Here is an 18,835-nt window from a genome sequence, read left to right as displayed (position 1 = left end):
GCGAAACCAGTGAACAATTCCTTAGACCCAATATTCCACTACTCTTCTACATATATCGATGTCAATTGATCATAGTTTTAATTTCCAGATTTACGAAATTTGCCTTCAACAAAATTATTTTTATTTTAGAATAATGTTTGAGTCACATAACCGAAACACCAGTGTGTTATACGATGGTTCGAAGAAAATCTTCTGGACGCCCCATATCTTCATATAAGAACCTGAGTTTTTAATGGAATTCCACCAGTTAGAAGTTCTAGAGTTTCAATGAGTTTACATTGTCTTTACCAGGGTATAATGCAAGTATTTTACAGCCTCTAACAGTCAAAACGTAATATGGAGTAATAATGATGCCAGTGTGAGACGCAAATCTGTGGACCGCCGTTAATTCGGGTCTGAATTGCGACTGCTTTCAACAGATCTTGTTCTAATGCAACTTAATGGAACTAGATATTCAAATATCCTTCAGCAATCGACGAGAAACCTTTTGTGCTACATGGTTCACAAACGCCTCTCCTTTCTCCGACGAATTACTAATCTATGAGAGCAGTTTTAATTTATTACATTATCTTTATAATATTGATATTCATCTTGTTTATGAAAAACTTCTTGATAAACTTTCCTCCATAATCCGAAAACTTTTAATATGATTCGATATTAATGAATATCTGAAATTGTTCAGATCATGATAGAATCTTGTCTTATCCCAGTTGTAGAAGACATAGGTGGTGTAAGGTAACCAAGTTTTTATCAAAGGCAAAATGACAGAGAATTCTACGGTTGACAATGATGCGATCGTTCTCATAACTCACCTATTTTGGTAATTAGAAATTCTTCAGAAATTAAATTTCCCTGGATGCCCGTTTAACTACACTCACTTGAAACACAAATACTTCGAATCAGCATCTTTCATGTTGCTTGAAAATGTAGATTTTTCAAATATGATCATTAAACTTGATCAATTTGCATTAACAGAGAATTATACCTTATACTGGTCCTATCAAATCTCTTTCATTATAAACAGATTTATCACTCTCAATTACCAATTATACAAGATCCTAGCATATTCCAAATTATGACATAAACACAAGCAAGATCAGTTGGAACGTTAGCTTTATTTCCAACAGCTCTCTTTCTCTCAGATTATATCATCTCTATTAAGTTTATTATTATAATGAGACCAATAAATACAATATTGTCAAGTTTAGTAAATTAAGAAGCAGTGATCAGCTAGCTAATCTCTTTTTAAATGAGTATGAATGTGTGTGATAATAATGTATGAATGTATGATCGAGAAAAAATTACGTTTTAAGATTTTAATTTAAGAAATTCCTAAAACAGCTAAACATAAAAAATGCGAAATATTGAATTAAAAAAAAAAACGTTAATCTCCAAAATAAACGGAATTTGAAATGAATTTTGCTTTTAAGAACTCAGATCATTTTAGACTTTTTTTGTGTCTACAAAAACTATAACGTATTAAGTTGAGAAGTTTATGATGAGTAAAACCAACAAAAAACAATTTTCTCTTTTTCTCTCTCTTGAACTTTTTCACAGTGTTTACTTTGATCCCTACTTAGCAGCCGCTGCAGCTCAAGCTGATCCCAATTTACGTTTTCAGGTAAGACACAGATAATTTTTGTATTTTCTATATGTTTTTAGTTTCAAAAAAAGCCAAATGTTTTTTCTTTAAATTAGTTGAAAAGGGCTAGATTTATGATAAAATTTAAAATATAATTAGTTTTAAGCAAATAAAATTAAGTTTATTAAATAAATAATTAAAAATAAATAAGAAAAAAAACTAAAAATAAAATTTTACAGGCAGCGAAACCGGTCACAGAAGTTCCAGCAGCACAGCCAGCCGCAATTATAAATGTAATCATTGTTTTATATTTTAATATAAAATTTATAAACAATAATAATTTTATTATATATAAAAAAAAATTATTTAACTAAATATTTATTTACCATCTATCATTTTTATTACTGTTTGTTTGTAACTATTTTTATTAATTTCTTATTCACCTCTTTGGTCCCCTTGAGTATGCTTCATTTTCTTCTTTTGATTAATTTCGTTTTCTTTTGTTTTTCTTGTTTAACATAATTTTCTTTTCGTTTGAAAGTCTTGTATAAAATCTAGTTTTTGTTAGTAATATACTATATATTTTTCTTTTTTTATGTATATTGTTTTCCCTGGTTGCCCTGATTTTTATATATTTTTTTTTTTTGGTTTGAGTATAATTGTTCTTCTTTCTCTTTTACTATCGCGCTCTTTTGTACTCTTAGTGTCGAAAACGAACATTTATTTAATTGATTTTTAATTAAATATTTTTTTAAATGAACTAAACTTTCTACAATATTTGTTGTTATCTTATTAGTTCTAACTATAAAAATAATATAAAACGATAATTATGCCTCAATCGATTTTAGTTTGTATATTTCTAACTTTTATTTTCATTCTGGCTTATATTTAAATATTGTTAATAACAATATGTATTTTGTATATTGTTAATAAAACATATCTCATTTAAATACTCTCACACTGTGTGAACACGTTCATAGAAAATATTTGTACATTTAACACTATATAAATTGAAATATTTTTTTTAACTCGCACAAAATTTATATTTATTTTGTAGGTGCTAAAGTGGTTTATTTTTATTTGGTTTTGGAATTTACATGAATAACAATTACACCGCTGAAAAAAATTGCATAATAAGTTTTATTAATCTGAAACACTCAATATTGCAACTAACCAAAAAGACTCCTAAGCAAATGAGAGAACAAGAACTGAACTAGAGCTGAACTAGAACTGAATTAGAATTGAATTAGAACTGACTGAACTGAACTAGAACTAGACTAGAATGAACTAGAACTGAACTAGAACTGAACTAGACTGAACTAGAACTGAACTAGAACTGAACTAGAACTGAACTAGAACTGAACTAGAACTGAACCTAGAACTGAACTAGAACTGAACTAACTAGAACTGAACTAGACTGAACTAGAACTGAACTGACTAGAACTGACTAGAACTGAACTAGAACTGAAGTAAACTAGAACTGAACTAGAACGGACTAGAACTGAACTAGAACTGAACTAGAACTGAACTAGAACTGAATACTGACTAGAACTGAACTAGAACTGAACTAGAACTGAACTAGAACTGAACTAGAACGAACTAGAACTGAACTAGAACTGAACTAGAACTGAAGCTAGAACTGAACTAGAACTGAACTAGAACTGAACTAGAACTGAACTAGAACTGAACTAGAACTGAACTAGAACTGAACTAGAACTGAACTAGAACTGAACTAGAACTGAACTAGAACTGAACTAGAACTGAACTAGAACTGAACTAGAACTGAACTACTGAACTAGAACTGAACTAGAACTGAACTAGAACTGAACTAGAACTGAACTAGACTGACTAGAAACTGAACTAGAACTGAACTAGAACTGAACTAGAACTGAACTAGAACTGAACTAGAACTGAACTAGAACTGAACTAGAACTGAACTAGAACTGAACTAGAACTGAACTAGAAACTGAACTAGAAACTGAACTAGAACTAGAACTAGAACTGAACTAGAACTGAACTAGAACTGAACTAGAAACTGAACTAGAACTGAACTAGAACTGAACTAGACTGAACTAGAACTGAACTAGAACTGAACTAGAACTGAACTAGAACTGAACTAGAACTGAACTAGAACTGAACTAGAAACTGAACTAGAAACTGAACTAGAACTGAACTAGAACTGAACTAGAACTGAACTAGAACTGAACTAGAACTGAACTAACTAGAACTGAACTAGAACTGAACTAGAACTGACACTAAACTGAACTAGAACTGAACTAGAACTGAACTAGAACTGAACTAGAACTGAACTAGAACTGAACTAGAACTGAACTAGAACTGAACTAGAACTGAACTAGAACTAGAACTGAACTAGAACTGAACTAGAACTGAACTAGAACTGAACTAGAACTGAACTAGAACTGAACTAGAACTGAACTAGAACTGAACTAGAACTGAACTAGAACTGAACTAGAACTGAACTAGAACTGAACTAGAACTGAACTAGAACTGAACTAGAACTGAACTAGAACTGAACTAGAACTGAACTAGAACTGAACTAGAACTGAACTAGAACTGAACTAGAACTGAACTAGAACTGAACTAGAACTGAACTAGAATGAACTAGAACTGAACTAGAACTGAACTAGAACTGAACTAGAACTGAACTAGAACTGAACTAGAACTGAACTAGAACTGAACTAGAACTGAACTAGAACTGAACTAGAACTGAACTAGAACTGAACTAGAACTGAACTAGAACTGAACTAGAACTGAACTAGAACTGAACTAGAACTGAACTAGAACTGAACTAGAACTGAACTAGAACTGAACTAGAACTGAACTAGAACTGAACTAAACTAGAACTGAACTAAACTAGAACTGAACTAGAATTGAACTAGAATTGAACTAGAATTGAACTAGAATTGAACTAGAACTGAACTAGAACTGAACTAGAACTGAACTAGAACTGAACTAGAACTGAACTAGAACTGAACTAGAACTGAACTGGAACTAGAACTGAACTAGAACTGAACTAAAATTGAACTAGAACTGAACTAGAACTGAACTAGAACTGAACTAGAACTGAACTGGAACTAGAACTAAGGTCCCATGATTCATCAATCGTGTAAACTACACTAAACGGTTAATTGTTCTGGAGTTGTTGATTGGGTTGATAGAGAGTTCGTGAATAAGAATATGCAGATTAGCTTTAGGTTCATCTGCGAAGAACGAACTTAATTTTTGATTCAATTTTGATTCTTAAAAATTACAATTTTTACCACAAGCCCCTACAATTGAAAAAAAACTCTCCTCTCTAGTTTATATAGTGTTAATTGTACCACTTTAAAATATATACCACCACCACATAAAAAAAAATCCATTTGATTGTGCATTTCTTCAACAAAAAAATATATTTAGTTTTTTCTGTCATTCATACGCATTTTTATTCCTTCATGCCATCTACACAAATTCTGTTAAATTTAATTTTTTTTTTTTTTAGTATTTGGAAAAAAATACTTGTACAGGAAAAATACTTTTTGGTTTCTGTACAAAATATAGCATTTTTTTATTTTCCTTAGTATTGTAACGAATTTCATTTAAAAGCATGATGCTGTTTTTCTTTATTTTTTGTAACTTTATTTTTTCATCTTTCACTTAGTCAGCCATCCATACATCGTTTTTTTTTTATTTAACAACATTTTACTTCACGGTATTTTTTTTTATTTCTTTAAAATATTTTTTTAAACAATTTGTTTCATGCAAATATGATGATGGCAGTTTTACTTATTTGACTTTTCCGCCACTTTCTTCACTATATTTTTGTAATTTCATGTCAAAGGAAAAACTTGAAATTGTTTGCCCTTTCGTTAGAAAGACTGTAATGAATATTAAGTGACCCTTCTTGAGTTAAAGAAATGCGAAAATGAATAGAAAATTTTATGTATTTTTATAGTAGAGCGAAATATTTTAATATTAATTTGTTTTTAATAGAGTGTGCATTGAGAGGAAATGTGTAGCGATTAGCTTAAAAACACATAGATAGAGTGCTTTTGTAAATATTGAATTTTGAAAGATAAGAAACAGGTTTTGATGCAATGCAATAAGTAGACTTTAGGATGCAATAAGTAGACTTTAGTCTGGACTATTGTCCATAGTCTGGGGTATAGTCTGTAGTTTGGGCTATATTCTGTAGTCTGGAATATAGTTTAGAGTCATGACTGTAGTTTATAGTCCGGACTGTAGTTTATAGTCTGAACTATAGTATATGGTCAGGAGTATAGTCTGTAGTCTGGTCTCTTGTCTGTAGCCTGGACTGTAGTCTATAGTCTGGACTATAGCTTATAGTCTGAACGATAGCTTCTAGCCTGTACAATAGTCTATAGTCTGGACTATAGTCTATAGTCTGGACAATAGTCTACAGTCTGGACTATAGGCCATAGTCTGGACTATAGTCTACAGTCTGGACTATAGTCTACAGTCTGGACTATAGTCTACAATCTGGACTATAGTCTACATCCTGGTCTATTGACTGTAGTCTGGGCTATAATCTATAGATTGGACTACAATCTATAGTCTGGACTATAGGATATAGTGTGGACTACAGTCTATAGTCTGGACTATAGTCTATAGTTTGAACTATAGTCTGTAGTATGGACTATAGTCTATAGTCTGCACTATAGCCTGGACTATAGACTATAGTCTGGACTATAGACTATAGTCTGGACTATAGGATATAGTCTGGACTACAGTCTATAGTCTGGACTATAGTCTATAGTTTGAACTATAGTCTGTAGTATGGACTATAGTCTATAGTCTGGACTATAGTCTACAGTCTGGACTATAGTCTACAGTCTGGACTATAGTCAATAATTTGGGCAACAGTCTGGATCTATAGATTGAACTACAATCTATAGTCTGGACTATAGGATATAGTCTGGACTACAGTCTATAGTCTGGACTATAGTCTATAGTTTGAACTATAGTCTGTAGTATGGACTATAGTCTATAGTCTGGACTATAGACTATAGTCTGAACCATAGCCTGGACTATAGACTATAGTGTGGACTATAGTCTATAGTCTGGACTATAGTCTGAACTATAGTCTATAGTCTGAACTATAGTCTGTAGTATGAACTATAGTCTATAGTCTGGACTATAGCCTGGACTATAGTCTGGACCATAGCCTGGACTATAGTCTACAGTCTGGACTATAGTCTACAGTCTGGACTATAGTCTACAGTCTGGACTATAGTCTACAGTCTGGACTATAGTCTACAGTCTGGACTATAGTCTACAGTCTGGACTATAGTCAATAATTTGGACAAGAGTCTGGACTTTGATCGGATTAACAATTATGGATGTCTAACAGTTCTATCTTTTATACGATATTAGAAAAAGTATGCAGAATTCAGAATGGAGGAAAATTGAAGGATCTATTAACAGATCGTTAATGTCTATTCCGTCTGAATAATGGATAAGTTACTTAAAGCCACAGTTTATCACACAGGAAAAGTCGAGTTAGGTCAATAAAGTCTTAACATAGTTTATTATGTAATTTTATTAAAATCATAATTTTTTCTCATTTAAAATTTCAAAATTTATAACACTAATTGTCTCACTAGACTAACAGAATTTTATTTCACAGTCCATTATCTTGTCTGCAAAAGGGCTTATGTGCCATTTTTTAAAACTTTTTTTAATCCTAAAATTTTGCATAAAGTTCTTAAAAAACACTATAGGGCTTTTTGCAGACAAAAACTATGATTTGTAATTTTTGTTTAATTATTTGTTCTGTTTGTTAATTAACACATTTAGAGCCTTAATTTTTTTATAGTTATGTTCATTACACTTCATTATACTCATAATAACACCAAAATTTATTTCACAAATATACTTAACATTTATTTGATTATAAAAAAAAAAATAAAAAAAAAAAAAAAACGAAATAGAAAATACCCAAAAATAAGAAACGAAATTTACTTAAAAACTTACAGCGCCGCACTGTGACAACGCTAAACAGTAACCCACATACGATCAACCGCATACCGGTACCACAGAATGTTTTGGTAAAAAATTAAAGAAATCTACATGAATTTATGTTATTTTACCACTTTTATCATTTAGTGTTAGACTAATTGTTAAAATTGTTGCTGTTATTTTCGTTGTTGTTATAGCTTAATGTTATTGTAATATAATTTTTGTTTTTCATACACCCTTTAAAGGATTTACTTTTAAGCTTTTTAAAACAAAAACTACTAAAATTGTTTTCTATTAAGCATGTGTTGTATGATTTCTTTTTAAAAACTTAAATATTTTACAGGTGTTGCTGTGTGTTGGAATTTTAGTTTACTTTAATTTAATAATATTAAATTACTATTAATTATGTATTTTAATTAAATTTCAGTTTAAAAATAACTGAAATCTAAAGCAAACAAAAACTCAAATAATTTTGAAAATATTTTAGCATGTATTTTATTTCATTTCTGGTAAATTGTTTTCATTTCTTAAGTAAAAACCTGTTAAAACAATTAAAACGGTTTTGGTTACAATTTCTATTTAAAAGTATATGTTTAAAAAAAAAAACGCATTATTTTGAAATTATTTAACTATTTTATTAAAATATTTAAACAAAGCACCTAAAATTTAACTGTTAATGTATGTATTGTCTGTCTATATTGATTGATTGATTTGTTTGTTTGAAGCAAAATTTAATTTTCTTTTTTGGAAAAATTTATCTAAACTAGTTTAATGCACCCCCCTCAGTTTTGAATATGAAGTGTGGATTTATTTAACTGTCATTGTCAGAGTTACATACATATGTGTAATGTTCTCTTTTTATATTATCTGAAATCTTTTAAGATGAAAATGTGTTTCATTTTATTTAAGAATGTTTGTGTAATTGACAGGTGTCAGTTCATACAAAATGTTTTATAAATTTGTTTATATGAACTGTTTGATTAAATCACACACTAATATTTCAAAAATAATGCAAAAAAATTATTTGTAAAATCTCACCTTTCTAAAAACAAAACGTATTCTGTTTATTTAACTTTCTTTTGGTTGTTTTCCAGCAGCCATTTGAATTGCAAGTTTGTTAATTTTTGCTTTTTTTTTTTCTCTCTTTACTTTTTGCGACGAATTTTACAGGCTACTGGTCCTCTGTTAAAGACACCCTTGTCTCAGGCTCAACAAGCTTATGCTACTGCTGCAACTACATATACTGCTGTGGCAGCTAGAGCAGCTTATGGTGCTGCTGCTGCTGCAGCAGCTCAGCCAGCTTTGGCTGGTTATGCCACCGTTGCGGGGTAAGTCTGACAGCATCGTACATAAACGATTAACAAAGACATGGCTTACTAACCCAAATTAACAGTAATTCGAAACTCAATTTTCGATTTAAAAACTTAACGAACTTTTTACTAACAAAACTTGTTAAAGTTTCCTTAACCTCTAAAAACTTACTAATCTATTAGAGTTCTTCAGATTTTCTTTATATTCAACGTTTTCTTTTTCATAATTTTTCCGATTTTTTTTTTTTTTTTTCATTTACATTTTAAGAACAAAACAGTTCAAAAAATAAATACCCACCATCAAAAGAATATAATTTTGACTTTGTCATTCGGTATATAACACATCGAATTATTGGTCTTAAACCCATAAAAGCTTATATATTCTGGATCCTTATTAGATTCTAAGACAATCTAGTCATATCACTCTGTGGAGAGCACGAAAGAAAACGGAAAGATCTAAGGGCTGAAATTCTCCACAAATTGTTGGTCTAGATTTTAATCTATAGTTTGGATAATCATCCATAGTCTGGACTATTGCCTACAGTCTGGACTATTGTCTCTTGTTTGGACTATAGTCTCTAGTCCATAGTATGGACTATAGTCTGAATTATTGTCTATAGTTTAAGCTATAGGCTATAGTCTGGACTATTATCTCTAGTCTGGACCATAGTCCATAGTTTGGACTATAGTATACAGTCTGGACTATAATCTATAGTCTGGAATATAGTCTATAGTCTGGATTATAGTGTGTAGTCAGGACTATAGTCTGACTTATTGCCCATAGTTTAGGCTATAGTCTGGACTATTGTCTCCAGTGTGGGCAACAATCTGTAGTCTGAACTATAATCTATAACCTGGACTATAATCTGTAGTCTGGACTATAGTCTGTAGTCCATAGTATCGACTATAGTCTGAACATTATTCTGAATTATTGCCCATAGTTTAGGCTATAGTCTATAGTCTGGACTATTGTCTTTAGTTTGGACTATAGTCTGGACTATAATCTATAACATGGACTATAATCTGTAGTCTGGACTATAGTCTGTAGTCCATAGTATGGACTATAGTCTAAACATTAGTCTGAATTATTGTCCATAGTTTAAGCTATAGGCTATAGTCTGGACTATTATCTCTAGTCTGGACCATAGTCCATAGTTTGGACTATAGTATACAGTCTGGACCATAGTCTGGACTATAATCTATAGTCTGGACTATAGTGTGTAGTCTGGACTATAGTGTGTAGTCAGGACTATAGTCTGAATTATTGTCTATAGTTTAGGCTATAATCTGGACTATTGTCTCTAGTGTGGGCTACAATCTGTAGTCTGAACTATAATCTGTAGTCTGGACTATAATCTATAACCTGGATTATAATCTGTAGTCTGGACTATAGTCTGTAGTACATAGTATGGACTATAGTCTGTAGTCCATAGTATGGACTATAGTCTAAACTTTATTCTGAATTATTGCCCATAGTTTAGTCTACAGTCTGGACTTTAGTTTGGACTATAGTCTGGACTATAATGTATAGCATGGACTATAATCTGTAGTCTGGACTATAGTCTGTAGTCCATAGTATGGACTATAGTCTGAACATTATTCTGAATTATTGTCCATAGTTTAGGCTATAGTCTATAGTCTAGACTATTGTCTTTAGTTTGGACTATAGTCTGGACTATAGTCTATAGTCTGGACTATAGTCCGAATTATAGTCTATAGTCTGAACTACAGTCAGAATTATAATCGATATATATTGTCTGGACTACGGTCTATATTCTGGACTGTAGTCTAGATTTGTGTTATAATTATTCTTAACTTCTAAAATAAGCATTTTCCTCTTCATTTTCCACAAAATTTTATTTACAATAATAAAATCAAGCTCTATATACTTCCATAAATATATTGGTGCAGAAAGTTTCATTAAGTTCTGTTGCTTCCACATGTATTTGTATCTTATATTCACCGGCTACTTGTGGATTAGGTATATGTAATGACAAGTCTGTTACAACATCAAAATGGATTTTTTGCTAAAAACAATTAATCAACAAATACAACTTTTAGATTAAATAAAAATCAAATCAAATTTACCCCTTTAAAAAAAGGACATTTGCGATATTCTAGCGGTACACTATCCAGAACACTAGACCAAATTTCATTAGGTTGAAATATATACGTACAAGCATCCTCCCGTTCTAGATTATAAATGGTACTGACCCAATTATTGCGTTGCTTTTTAAACGATCGCAGGGTGGCAGGATTCTAAATAAAACAGTTAGAGAAATTTAGAAAAATTAAAAAAACATTTTAATAAACCTTAATAACTTTCCCACATTTGATATCCCAAGATCTCGTATAAATATAAGATCACCTTTAACATATATAGAGTTATTCGCTAAGGTTTCAAATTTCATATTGGAAAGGTCAATATAATCATCGTGAAAATGAAAATCGGGATTTTCGCAAGGTGTAAATATTTGTTCGTTTCTGGGAACAATATCATATTTAATGCTGACCTGCAAAGATAATAATTAAAAACTATTACTTTTATTTTATTTTTAACTCACTATTAATACCACAAATTGAAAAATCACCACAGAATTTAAAATTACTTTCAAAATCATTTTGAAAACAAATACTTTTGGAATGTTTATAAAATGCTTGATTTTATATATATTTCAAGCTACAAGAAATTGTTAATTTGTTTGTGGATTTCATTACAATTTATTTACAATTGTAGTTTTACAATGTTAACAATATTAAATGTTTAGTTGTAAATAATAATTATAAATTGTAAATTTTACAAAGTAATTGACATTCTGTTAACTAATAACTGTTATTATTATTAAGAATAAAAGAATTATTAAGAATCATGTTAAAAAATCAACATTGTATAACTTTTTAAAAGTTGTTTACTCTTCAGACCATTAAAAGGAAGGCATTATCTATCGGTCATGGAAAAAATAGTACTTTCTTAGGATTAAAAGTACTAAATTACTTTTCGGTTTTTTGATTTAGACTAGACAGTGAACAAACATATGTATGTACTTGACTGTAGTTTAGTCTATTGACTAGTTTGTTAACCAATATATAGACTAGGTTGTGGACTTGACTATAGACTAGTCTATGAACTAGAAGGTAGACAAGTATATGGACTAGCCTTTGGACTTGTCTTTTGAATATTCAATATTATATGGACGAGTAGTCATTATATTTGACTAGTCTATGGACCAGTCTGTGAACTATTCTATGGACTAGTCTGTGGACTATTCTATAGGCTAGTCGGTGGACTATTCTATTGACTAGTCTATAGTCTACTCCATGGCTTAGTCTGTGACTATTCTACTTATATACTAGCAAAGAATATTTAATACATAGAATGTGCCTCTCATACAAGATAAATTTTCAGTAGCGGATCGTACTAGTCCCGTACTAGTCTATTGACTATTCTATGCTCTACGGACTAGTCTATGGACTAGTATATTAACTAGTGTACAGACTAGTCTATGGACTAGTCTACAGACTTCGTATTCTATGAACTAGTCTATTGACTATCCTATGGACTAGTCTATAGACTATTCTATGAACTAGTGTATGGACTAGTATATGTACTTAACTGTGGTACAGTTTAACTAGTCTAGTGTATAGTCTATTAAATTGTCTACTATACTACTCTTAGCATAATGAATATTGTGGAATATTGTGATGTCAAAACGTTAAATTGTAATACTACTGTATTTACCATCCCTGGTATACTTTATTTAGCGAATCTTTAAAAGACTATCAAATGTTATTCAACAGTTAGTTTTATTCTAAATTCAAAGATAAAATTGTGGTATCGGAAGTTGGAACCTCCTCTTTTTATTCTAAATTTTCGAACTTATTACAAAATTAAAGTGGTTTTTCATTAAAATTTTGGAATTGCTTGAAAAAACTTTATTTAAACTAGTTAAATTTCGATAAATTTAGAAAGTCTCTGTATTATTATTTAAATTAGATACTTCTAATAGATTAAAAAAAACCCCTAGTGCAGTCACTTTAAGTCCATTTTTCGCATATTTTTTAAAGATATGCGATTTAAGATATGCTTACACGGATCTATATTGTATATAGTATTGACCCAAGTGCCGCGTTGTTTTTTAAATGCTTGAATTGTGGCAGGATTCTAAATATATGTTGGTTTATAAATATTAGAAAATATTATTAAATATAAATAAAATATATATCTCACATTCTCCAAGATCTCTTATAAATTCAAGATAACCTTTAGCATAAACTGATCCATAGTTTATAGAAATGTAATCTTGATCAGAAATTTTTTTGAGGAACATTTTCAAAATCTATTAGAAAGATTATACAATATTTAACGGAACGGCTTAAGTTTGTCAATTAGTTCGAAATACATTCATCAGCGAAGCTCGAAATCATGTCAGAGAGAGAGAGAGAGAAATCATATTTATATGATGAATTTCGAAATATACGGTTCTAAATATAATTATTTTTCATAGACCTTTCCTTTGATATCCATACTGTGTGGGGAAAAGATCTATGGGTTTTTGGGAAATTTACTCATATCTTAACAATTTGTGTACAAAATTTGGGATTACTTTTCTAAAGGATTGAGCTTAATTGATACCGAATCTGAAAGCCATCACATCAGGTTTTTCGAGATAAATCAGGATAAAAAAACGCAATATTATAAAAGCGCAAAATATGCCGTCTGTATGCCCCACTTATTGGCTACAATTAAATTCGATTATTTGTCACATTTCTACTTGATTTCACGACAAACTTATAAGTCGCAACTTGTTCTAATTATCCCCATAAAAATGAGTTTTGAATTGTTTTGATACCCCATTTATTTGCTGAGATATCGTGAAAACAATATTTTCTAATAAATAGTTGTTTCAAACTCTAAATTAAATATCTCAAAGAATATATAGGACTTTCTGATGTTATAAATAAATGTAACTACGATCTGTTATAACGTGATAAGATTCGATCAATTAAGTAATATGACTCCAAAAACCTCAATGAAATACTGTCTAGAATATTGGCGGGACAAAAACTTATAAGAATGATCATTAATATATAAAAACCAATTCAAAAATCACTACATTTCTTTAACCGATTTGTATTTAATTACTTATTCCCTTACTTTCATTTACAAATCAAACTCTATAAGCATCCATAAACATATTGGTGCAGAAAGTTTCATTAAGATCTTTTAATTCTATTTTTATTACTACCTTATAAGATCCATCAGCTGCTGGATCGGGTATAGTTATTGATGAGTCTGCCACAAGATACAGATGTAATATTTGCTAGAAAATATTGAATTGGTAATAACTCCCTGTAGATCTCATATTAGGTCCACTTCAGAAAATTACTTAATCGAAAATTGTTCATGAACTAAGATATCAAAATACAATTCTTATTTATACAAATCAATATTGGCCATAGCTCCCACATATTCGACTTTTTTTATAAAAACAAACTAGTTTATAGGTGAAGCGAATTTGAGAGATATTTTTATTTAAATCTAATTATATTGCTTTTACTTTCAATTCCAAATGGATTAGGCTCTATAAAAATCCGCAAACAAATTGGTGCAAAAAGTTTCATTGTGCTCTTTAACTTCAACTTTTAGTTGCAGCATATATTCACCAGCACCATGAGGATCAGGTACATAGACTGACATATCGGCTACAACTTCAAAATGCAACTTTTGCTAAAAAAAAAAAAAAAAATAAAAATTTCTAGTTAAAAAATACCTAATAAAAATGCAAATAAAACATACACCTTTATAAAATGGACATTTTCGATCCTCCTCCGGTATAACATCCAATACACTGGCCCATATTTCGCTGTGATCGAAAATATGCTTACAAGCATCTGGGCGTCCTAAATTGTAAACAGTACTGACCCAATTACCGCGTTGTTTCTTAAACGCTTGTAATGTAGCGGGATTCTAAATAAAAAAAAATAAATTAGTCAAAAATCTTTTGTAAAATAATATAACCACAACATTCTCACATTTCCTTTCATATCCCGTATAAATACGATATCACCATTAACATAGACCGAACCATTCGCTAAGGTTTCATATTTCAAATTGGATATGTCTAAATAGTCTTCGATAAAATGATAGTTCGGGTTATTGCAGGGCGAAAATATTTCTTCGTCTCTTATAACAATGCCATATTTAAAAGCGAACTATAATTAATATATTTGAAATGAAAAAATAAGTTAAAATCGGAAAGGTTTCGATTTCGTTTCTTTAATACACTGACACTGGTTGCTGTAAATATTTGTAAAACCGTTACTATTATTAAAAATCTGTTCATTTTTTTAACGAATTTATTTTTGATTCGATATGTATCCGCTTATTTATATTGTTTTACGGAGATCGTATGTGAACGATTATTTACGAAGTGTATAATTATTATTAATGTTAACAATATTTAGTTATTAATAATTATAAGTTGTAAATTGTGTAGAGTATTAAATAATAATAATAATAATAATATTTAAACAATTAACTTTTATCAAGCGGAACATTTTTGTAAATTGAACAATAATTAACTGTTCTAGACTAGTTTTATTGTTTTGTCTATGGACTAGACTTTTCAAAAAGTTTTTGGAATAGTGTAATAACTAGTTAACTAGTCTATTTAAGTCCAGTCTATTCTAATCTATTAACTACTAAGTATATAGAATATTCTAGCCTATAGACTAGACTAGTGAATTGTCTACGGACTAGACTATTGACTAGTCTATGGACTAATATATGTACTAGTCTATAGACTATTATATATCCTAGTCTAAAGTCTTGTCTTTAGACTAGTCTATGGCCTATTATTAATACTAATCTGTTAACTTGTCTGTTAACTACTGACTAGCCTGTGGACTAGTCTATTGCCTAGTCTACGGAAAAATATTAGGAAATAGTCTATTGACCAGTACATGGATGGGTCTATTGACTAGATTACTGACTAGTCTGTGAACTAATAAATTGACAAAGTCTATTGAGTCTTTTCAAAAAGTTTATGGAATAGTATATTGACTAGTCCATCGACTAGTCTATTCTAAAGTTTTTGGAATAATCTATGTAGAAGACTATAGACTAGACTATTGACTTGTATACGGATTAGACTATTGACTAGTAAATGTATAGACTATTATATATACTAGTCTATAGTCTTGTCTTTAGACTAGTCTATGTACTAGTCTATGGTCTAATCTATTGCGTATTCTATGGACTAATCTGTCAACTTGTTTGTTAACTAGTATATGAACTAGTCAATAATCTGGGGACTAGTCTATGGTTTGGTCTATTGACTAGACTACTGACTAGTGTATGGACTAGTCTATGTAATAATCTATTACCTAATCTATTCACTAGTCTATTGACTACTGTACTGTATTGTCTAGTCTATGGACTAATATATTGGCTAGTATATGGATTACTCATTGAATAGTCTATAGATTAGTCTATGAACTAGTCTATTGACTACTTTAAGTACTAGTCTATGAATTAGTCTATTTACTATTCAAGAGTTTATAGAGTCTATTGACTAGCCTATTAGCTATTGTATTTCCTAATCTATGAACTAGTCTATTATCTTTTGTCTTGTCCATATACTCTTGTATTCAAGAGTTTATAGACTTGTCTGTTGACTAGTCTATGGACTTGACTATTAACTAGTGTATTTCCTAATCTATGGACTATTATCTTGTCTATGGACTAGCCTATTGAATAATTTATTGTTTAGTCTATGAAGTTGTCTTATTCATGGACTAGTCTATTCCAGAGTCTCTAGAATAGTATATGGACTTGCCTAATAACTAGTATATTGCCTATTATATGAACTAGTATATATACTAGTCTATTCACTCCTCTATGGACTACTCTATTTTCTTATCTATGGACTAGTCTATTTTATAATTATAATTTTCTTTGAAAACATACTTATTGTAATCAAATTTCTAAAATTAACTTCGATTTACATTATTTTAAGTATTTGAAAATTTGTTTTATATTTTGTATTAATATTCACTTTCATTTTTAAAAATTTAATTTTCATTTTCTTTTTATTTATAATTACAATTTTAACATTTTTTTCTTTTATTTACATTTTTATTTTTCTTTTTTTATTTTCTAGAAAAAACGAAATAAGAAAAACTGAAAATCTGAAAATTTTACTTGAAAACTTTTGCAAATATCTAATGAAGCTTAATAATTATAACTAACATATTAATAACATAAAACAAAAACTAATCTACTAATTAAAAAAAATTTAATGGACCGAACCTACTATTACCACTACTAATCAAGATTTGAATAACAACTACAAAAAAAGCAAACTGATACGAATTTATTAAACGATTAGTAACGAATGAAAATTGAATTAAAACTAATTGAAATATTTTTTTTTTTTTTTTTGCTTTAAATTTTTATTATAATAGCTATGCCCGAGAATATGCTGATCCTTATTTAGGACATGGTATTGGACCTGTGCCCGGCTATGGGGTAAGTTATAAACATAGTTCAAATGTGTAAAACAATTAGGGGAAAGAAGATGTGGCAGACTTCATTGTACAACTTATTCTGGAAATTTTGAAAATTTTAAAAAATTTTTTCAAATTTCAAAAAACTGTTTGATAAAGTTATCTTTGTTATATTTATTTTGTAAAAATAGTTTTTTAATAATCTCCTTTTATCTTTCCATTTAGGCAACCATATATCGTGGAGGATTCAATCGTTTTACGCCATATTAAATTTTCAATAAAATGTTTCATCATTGAAAATATCAACATATAATTTTCAAAATACTCATAAATTTTAATGGAAAAATTACAAAACAACATTTTCAAATACTCATCATCAAGAACAGGGGTTGCAAAGAACTAAGAAAACAACAAAAATCTTAAAAAATAATGCTCAATTTAAAAAGAAATGATAAAATACTCATTTAAAAAAACGCATAATTTAAAAAAAAAAAAAAAAAAATACCAAACATTTTTATAAAAAAAAAGCAAAAACACACGTTTAAAGTGCGTTGTTGTATTAAGAAAAATATTTATATAAAGAAAGTCAGAAGTCTCAACAGAATTTTAGTAAGATTTATTAAAAAAAAGAAACATGAAAAGGAAATTATATATTTAGATTACAAAACAGTTTAAAAAAAAAATACAAGTAGTTTTGTTCAAATTCAATGTCGTCCAGCAAATTAATAAAAAAAAAAACAAGATAATTGCAAAACAATTTCTAGAATTAATATTAAATTTAAACAAAAAAACAATCCTTAATTCTTTAATACAAAAAAAAACAAAAACAAAAGTTTATACCAAAATTTCTAGGGCTTCTCTTAACTAAATGAAAAACAGTCAGTAGTAGATTTAAAACTAAAAAAAAATTATTTCCTTTTTCTTAAAAAAAAAAAATTTTTTTTTTTGGGAAAATTAATATAACAACAAAAAATATTCATTTAAAACTAACTTTAAATTTAAAGATTTTTCTTTTAAACAAATAGTTTAATAAAGTTAAAAATTTATTAACAACACACACACTCTTACTCAGCAACAGTAAAAGTAATCTTTGTTTTTTTTTTTTATTAAAAAAAAAGTAAAATTATAAAAATCTTTAAACATATGTTTAAAAACATATAAAATTATATAAAAAATATTTTATTTGTAATTTAATATTTAGCAAAAAACAAGGCAGCCCTTATTTTTATATAAAAAAAAAATCTATATTTTTTAGAAAAAAATTATTATTATACTTTAATTTGGCAACTATTTACAAAATACTCATTATTTTATGTTATTTTTTTATTATTAATTCATTTTTATTATTATCTTTAAAAGTTTCAATTTAAAACTTTTGTTTTATATTTGTTAAGAGATTTTTATTTAAGTTTTTTTTTTCTCATTTTTTTCCTTATTTACTCAAATTATTGCTACA

The 18,835-nt window shown here is 29.0% G+C and overlaps 2 protein-coding genes across 6 annotated transcripts in view; one reads left to right on the top strand and one right to left on the bottom strand.

Annotated features, from left to right (window-relative positions):
• Window positions 1-17,865, top strand: part of LOC119606760 (antifreeze protein Maxi-like) — a 51,766-nt gene extending 33,901 nt beyond the window's left edge. For 2 of the 5 annotated variants that reach the window (XM_037960327.1, XM_037960328.1), the window contains 6 exons: window positions 1,558-1,621; window positions 1,822-1,875; window positions 7,579-7,650; window positions 8,732-8,889; window positions 17,338-17,401; window positions 17,605-17,865. In XM_037960327.1, coding sequence (XP_037816255.1) covers window positions 1,558-1,621; window positions 1,822-1,875; window positions 7,579-7,650; window positions 8,732-8,889; window positions 17,338-17,401; window positions 17,605-17,649 — 457 coding nt within the window. In that variant the 3' untranslated portion in view covers window positions 17,650-17,865. The remainder of the gene's footprint in view (window positions 1-1,557; window positions 1,622-1,821; window positions 1,876-7,578; window positions 7,651-8,731; window positions 8,890-17,337; window positions 17,402-17,604) is intronic. The other 3 variants (XM_037960329.1, XM_037960331.1, XM_037960330.1) reach the window with 2 other exon arrangements.
• On the bottom strand, window positions 14,447-15,248 carry LOC119606761. Its single transcript, XM_037960332.1, has 3 exons — window positions 14,905-15,248; window positions 14,669-14,839; window positions 14,447-14,599 (listed from the first exon to the last, which is right to left on the bottom strand). The coding sequence occupies exons 1-3, from the start codon at window positions 14,914-14,916 to the stop codon at window positions 14,447-14,449; spliced, it is 336 nt and encodes a 111-aa protein (XP_037816260.1). The 5' UTR covers window positions 14,917-15,248.
• Window positions 17,866-18,835: the final 970 nt, after the last annotated feature.

Source organism: Lucilia sericata, unplaced genomic scaffold, assembly GCF_015586225.1.
Source record: "Lucilia sericata isolate MDLA Ls3-8-SP2 unplaced genomic scaffold, ASM1558622v1 Contig000620F_arrow, whole genome shotgun sequence".
Classification (NCBI taxonomy): Eukaryota; Metazoa; Arthropoda; class Insecta; order Diptera; family Calliphoridae; genus Lucilia; species Lucilia sericata.
This window is presented reverse-complemented; position numbering and strand designations above follow the sequence as displayed.

Bases quoted from the DNA above. Each gene is read 5' to 3' on its own strand.
- LOC119606761 (XM_037960332.1), bottom strand. The intron at 14,600-14,668 runs GTATGTTTTATT...TTTTTTTTTTAG, and splicing joins AATGTCCATTTTATAAAGGT to CAAAAGTTGCATTTTGAAGT.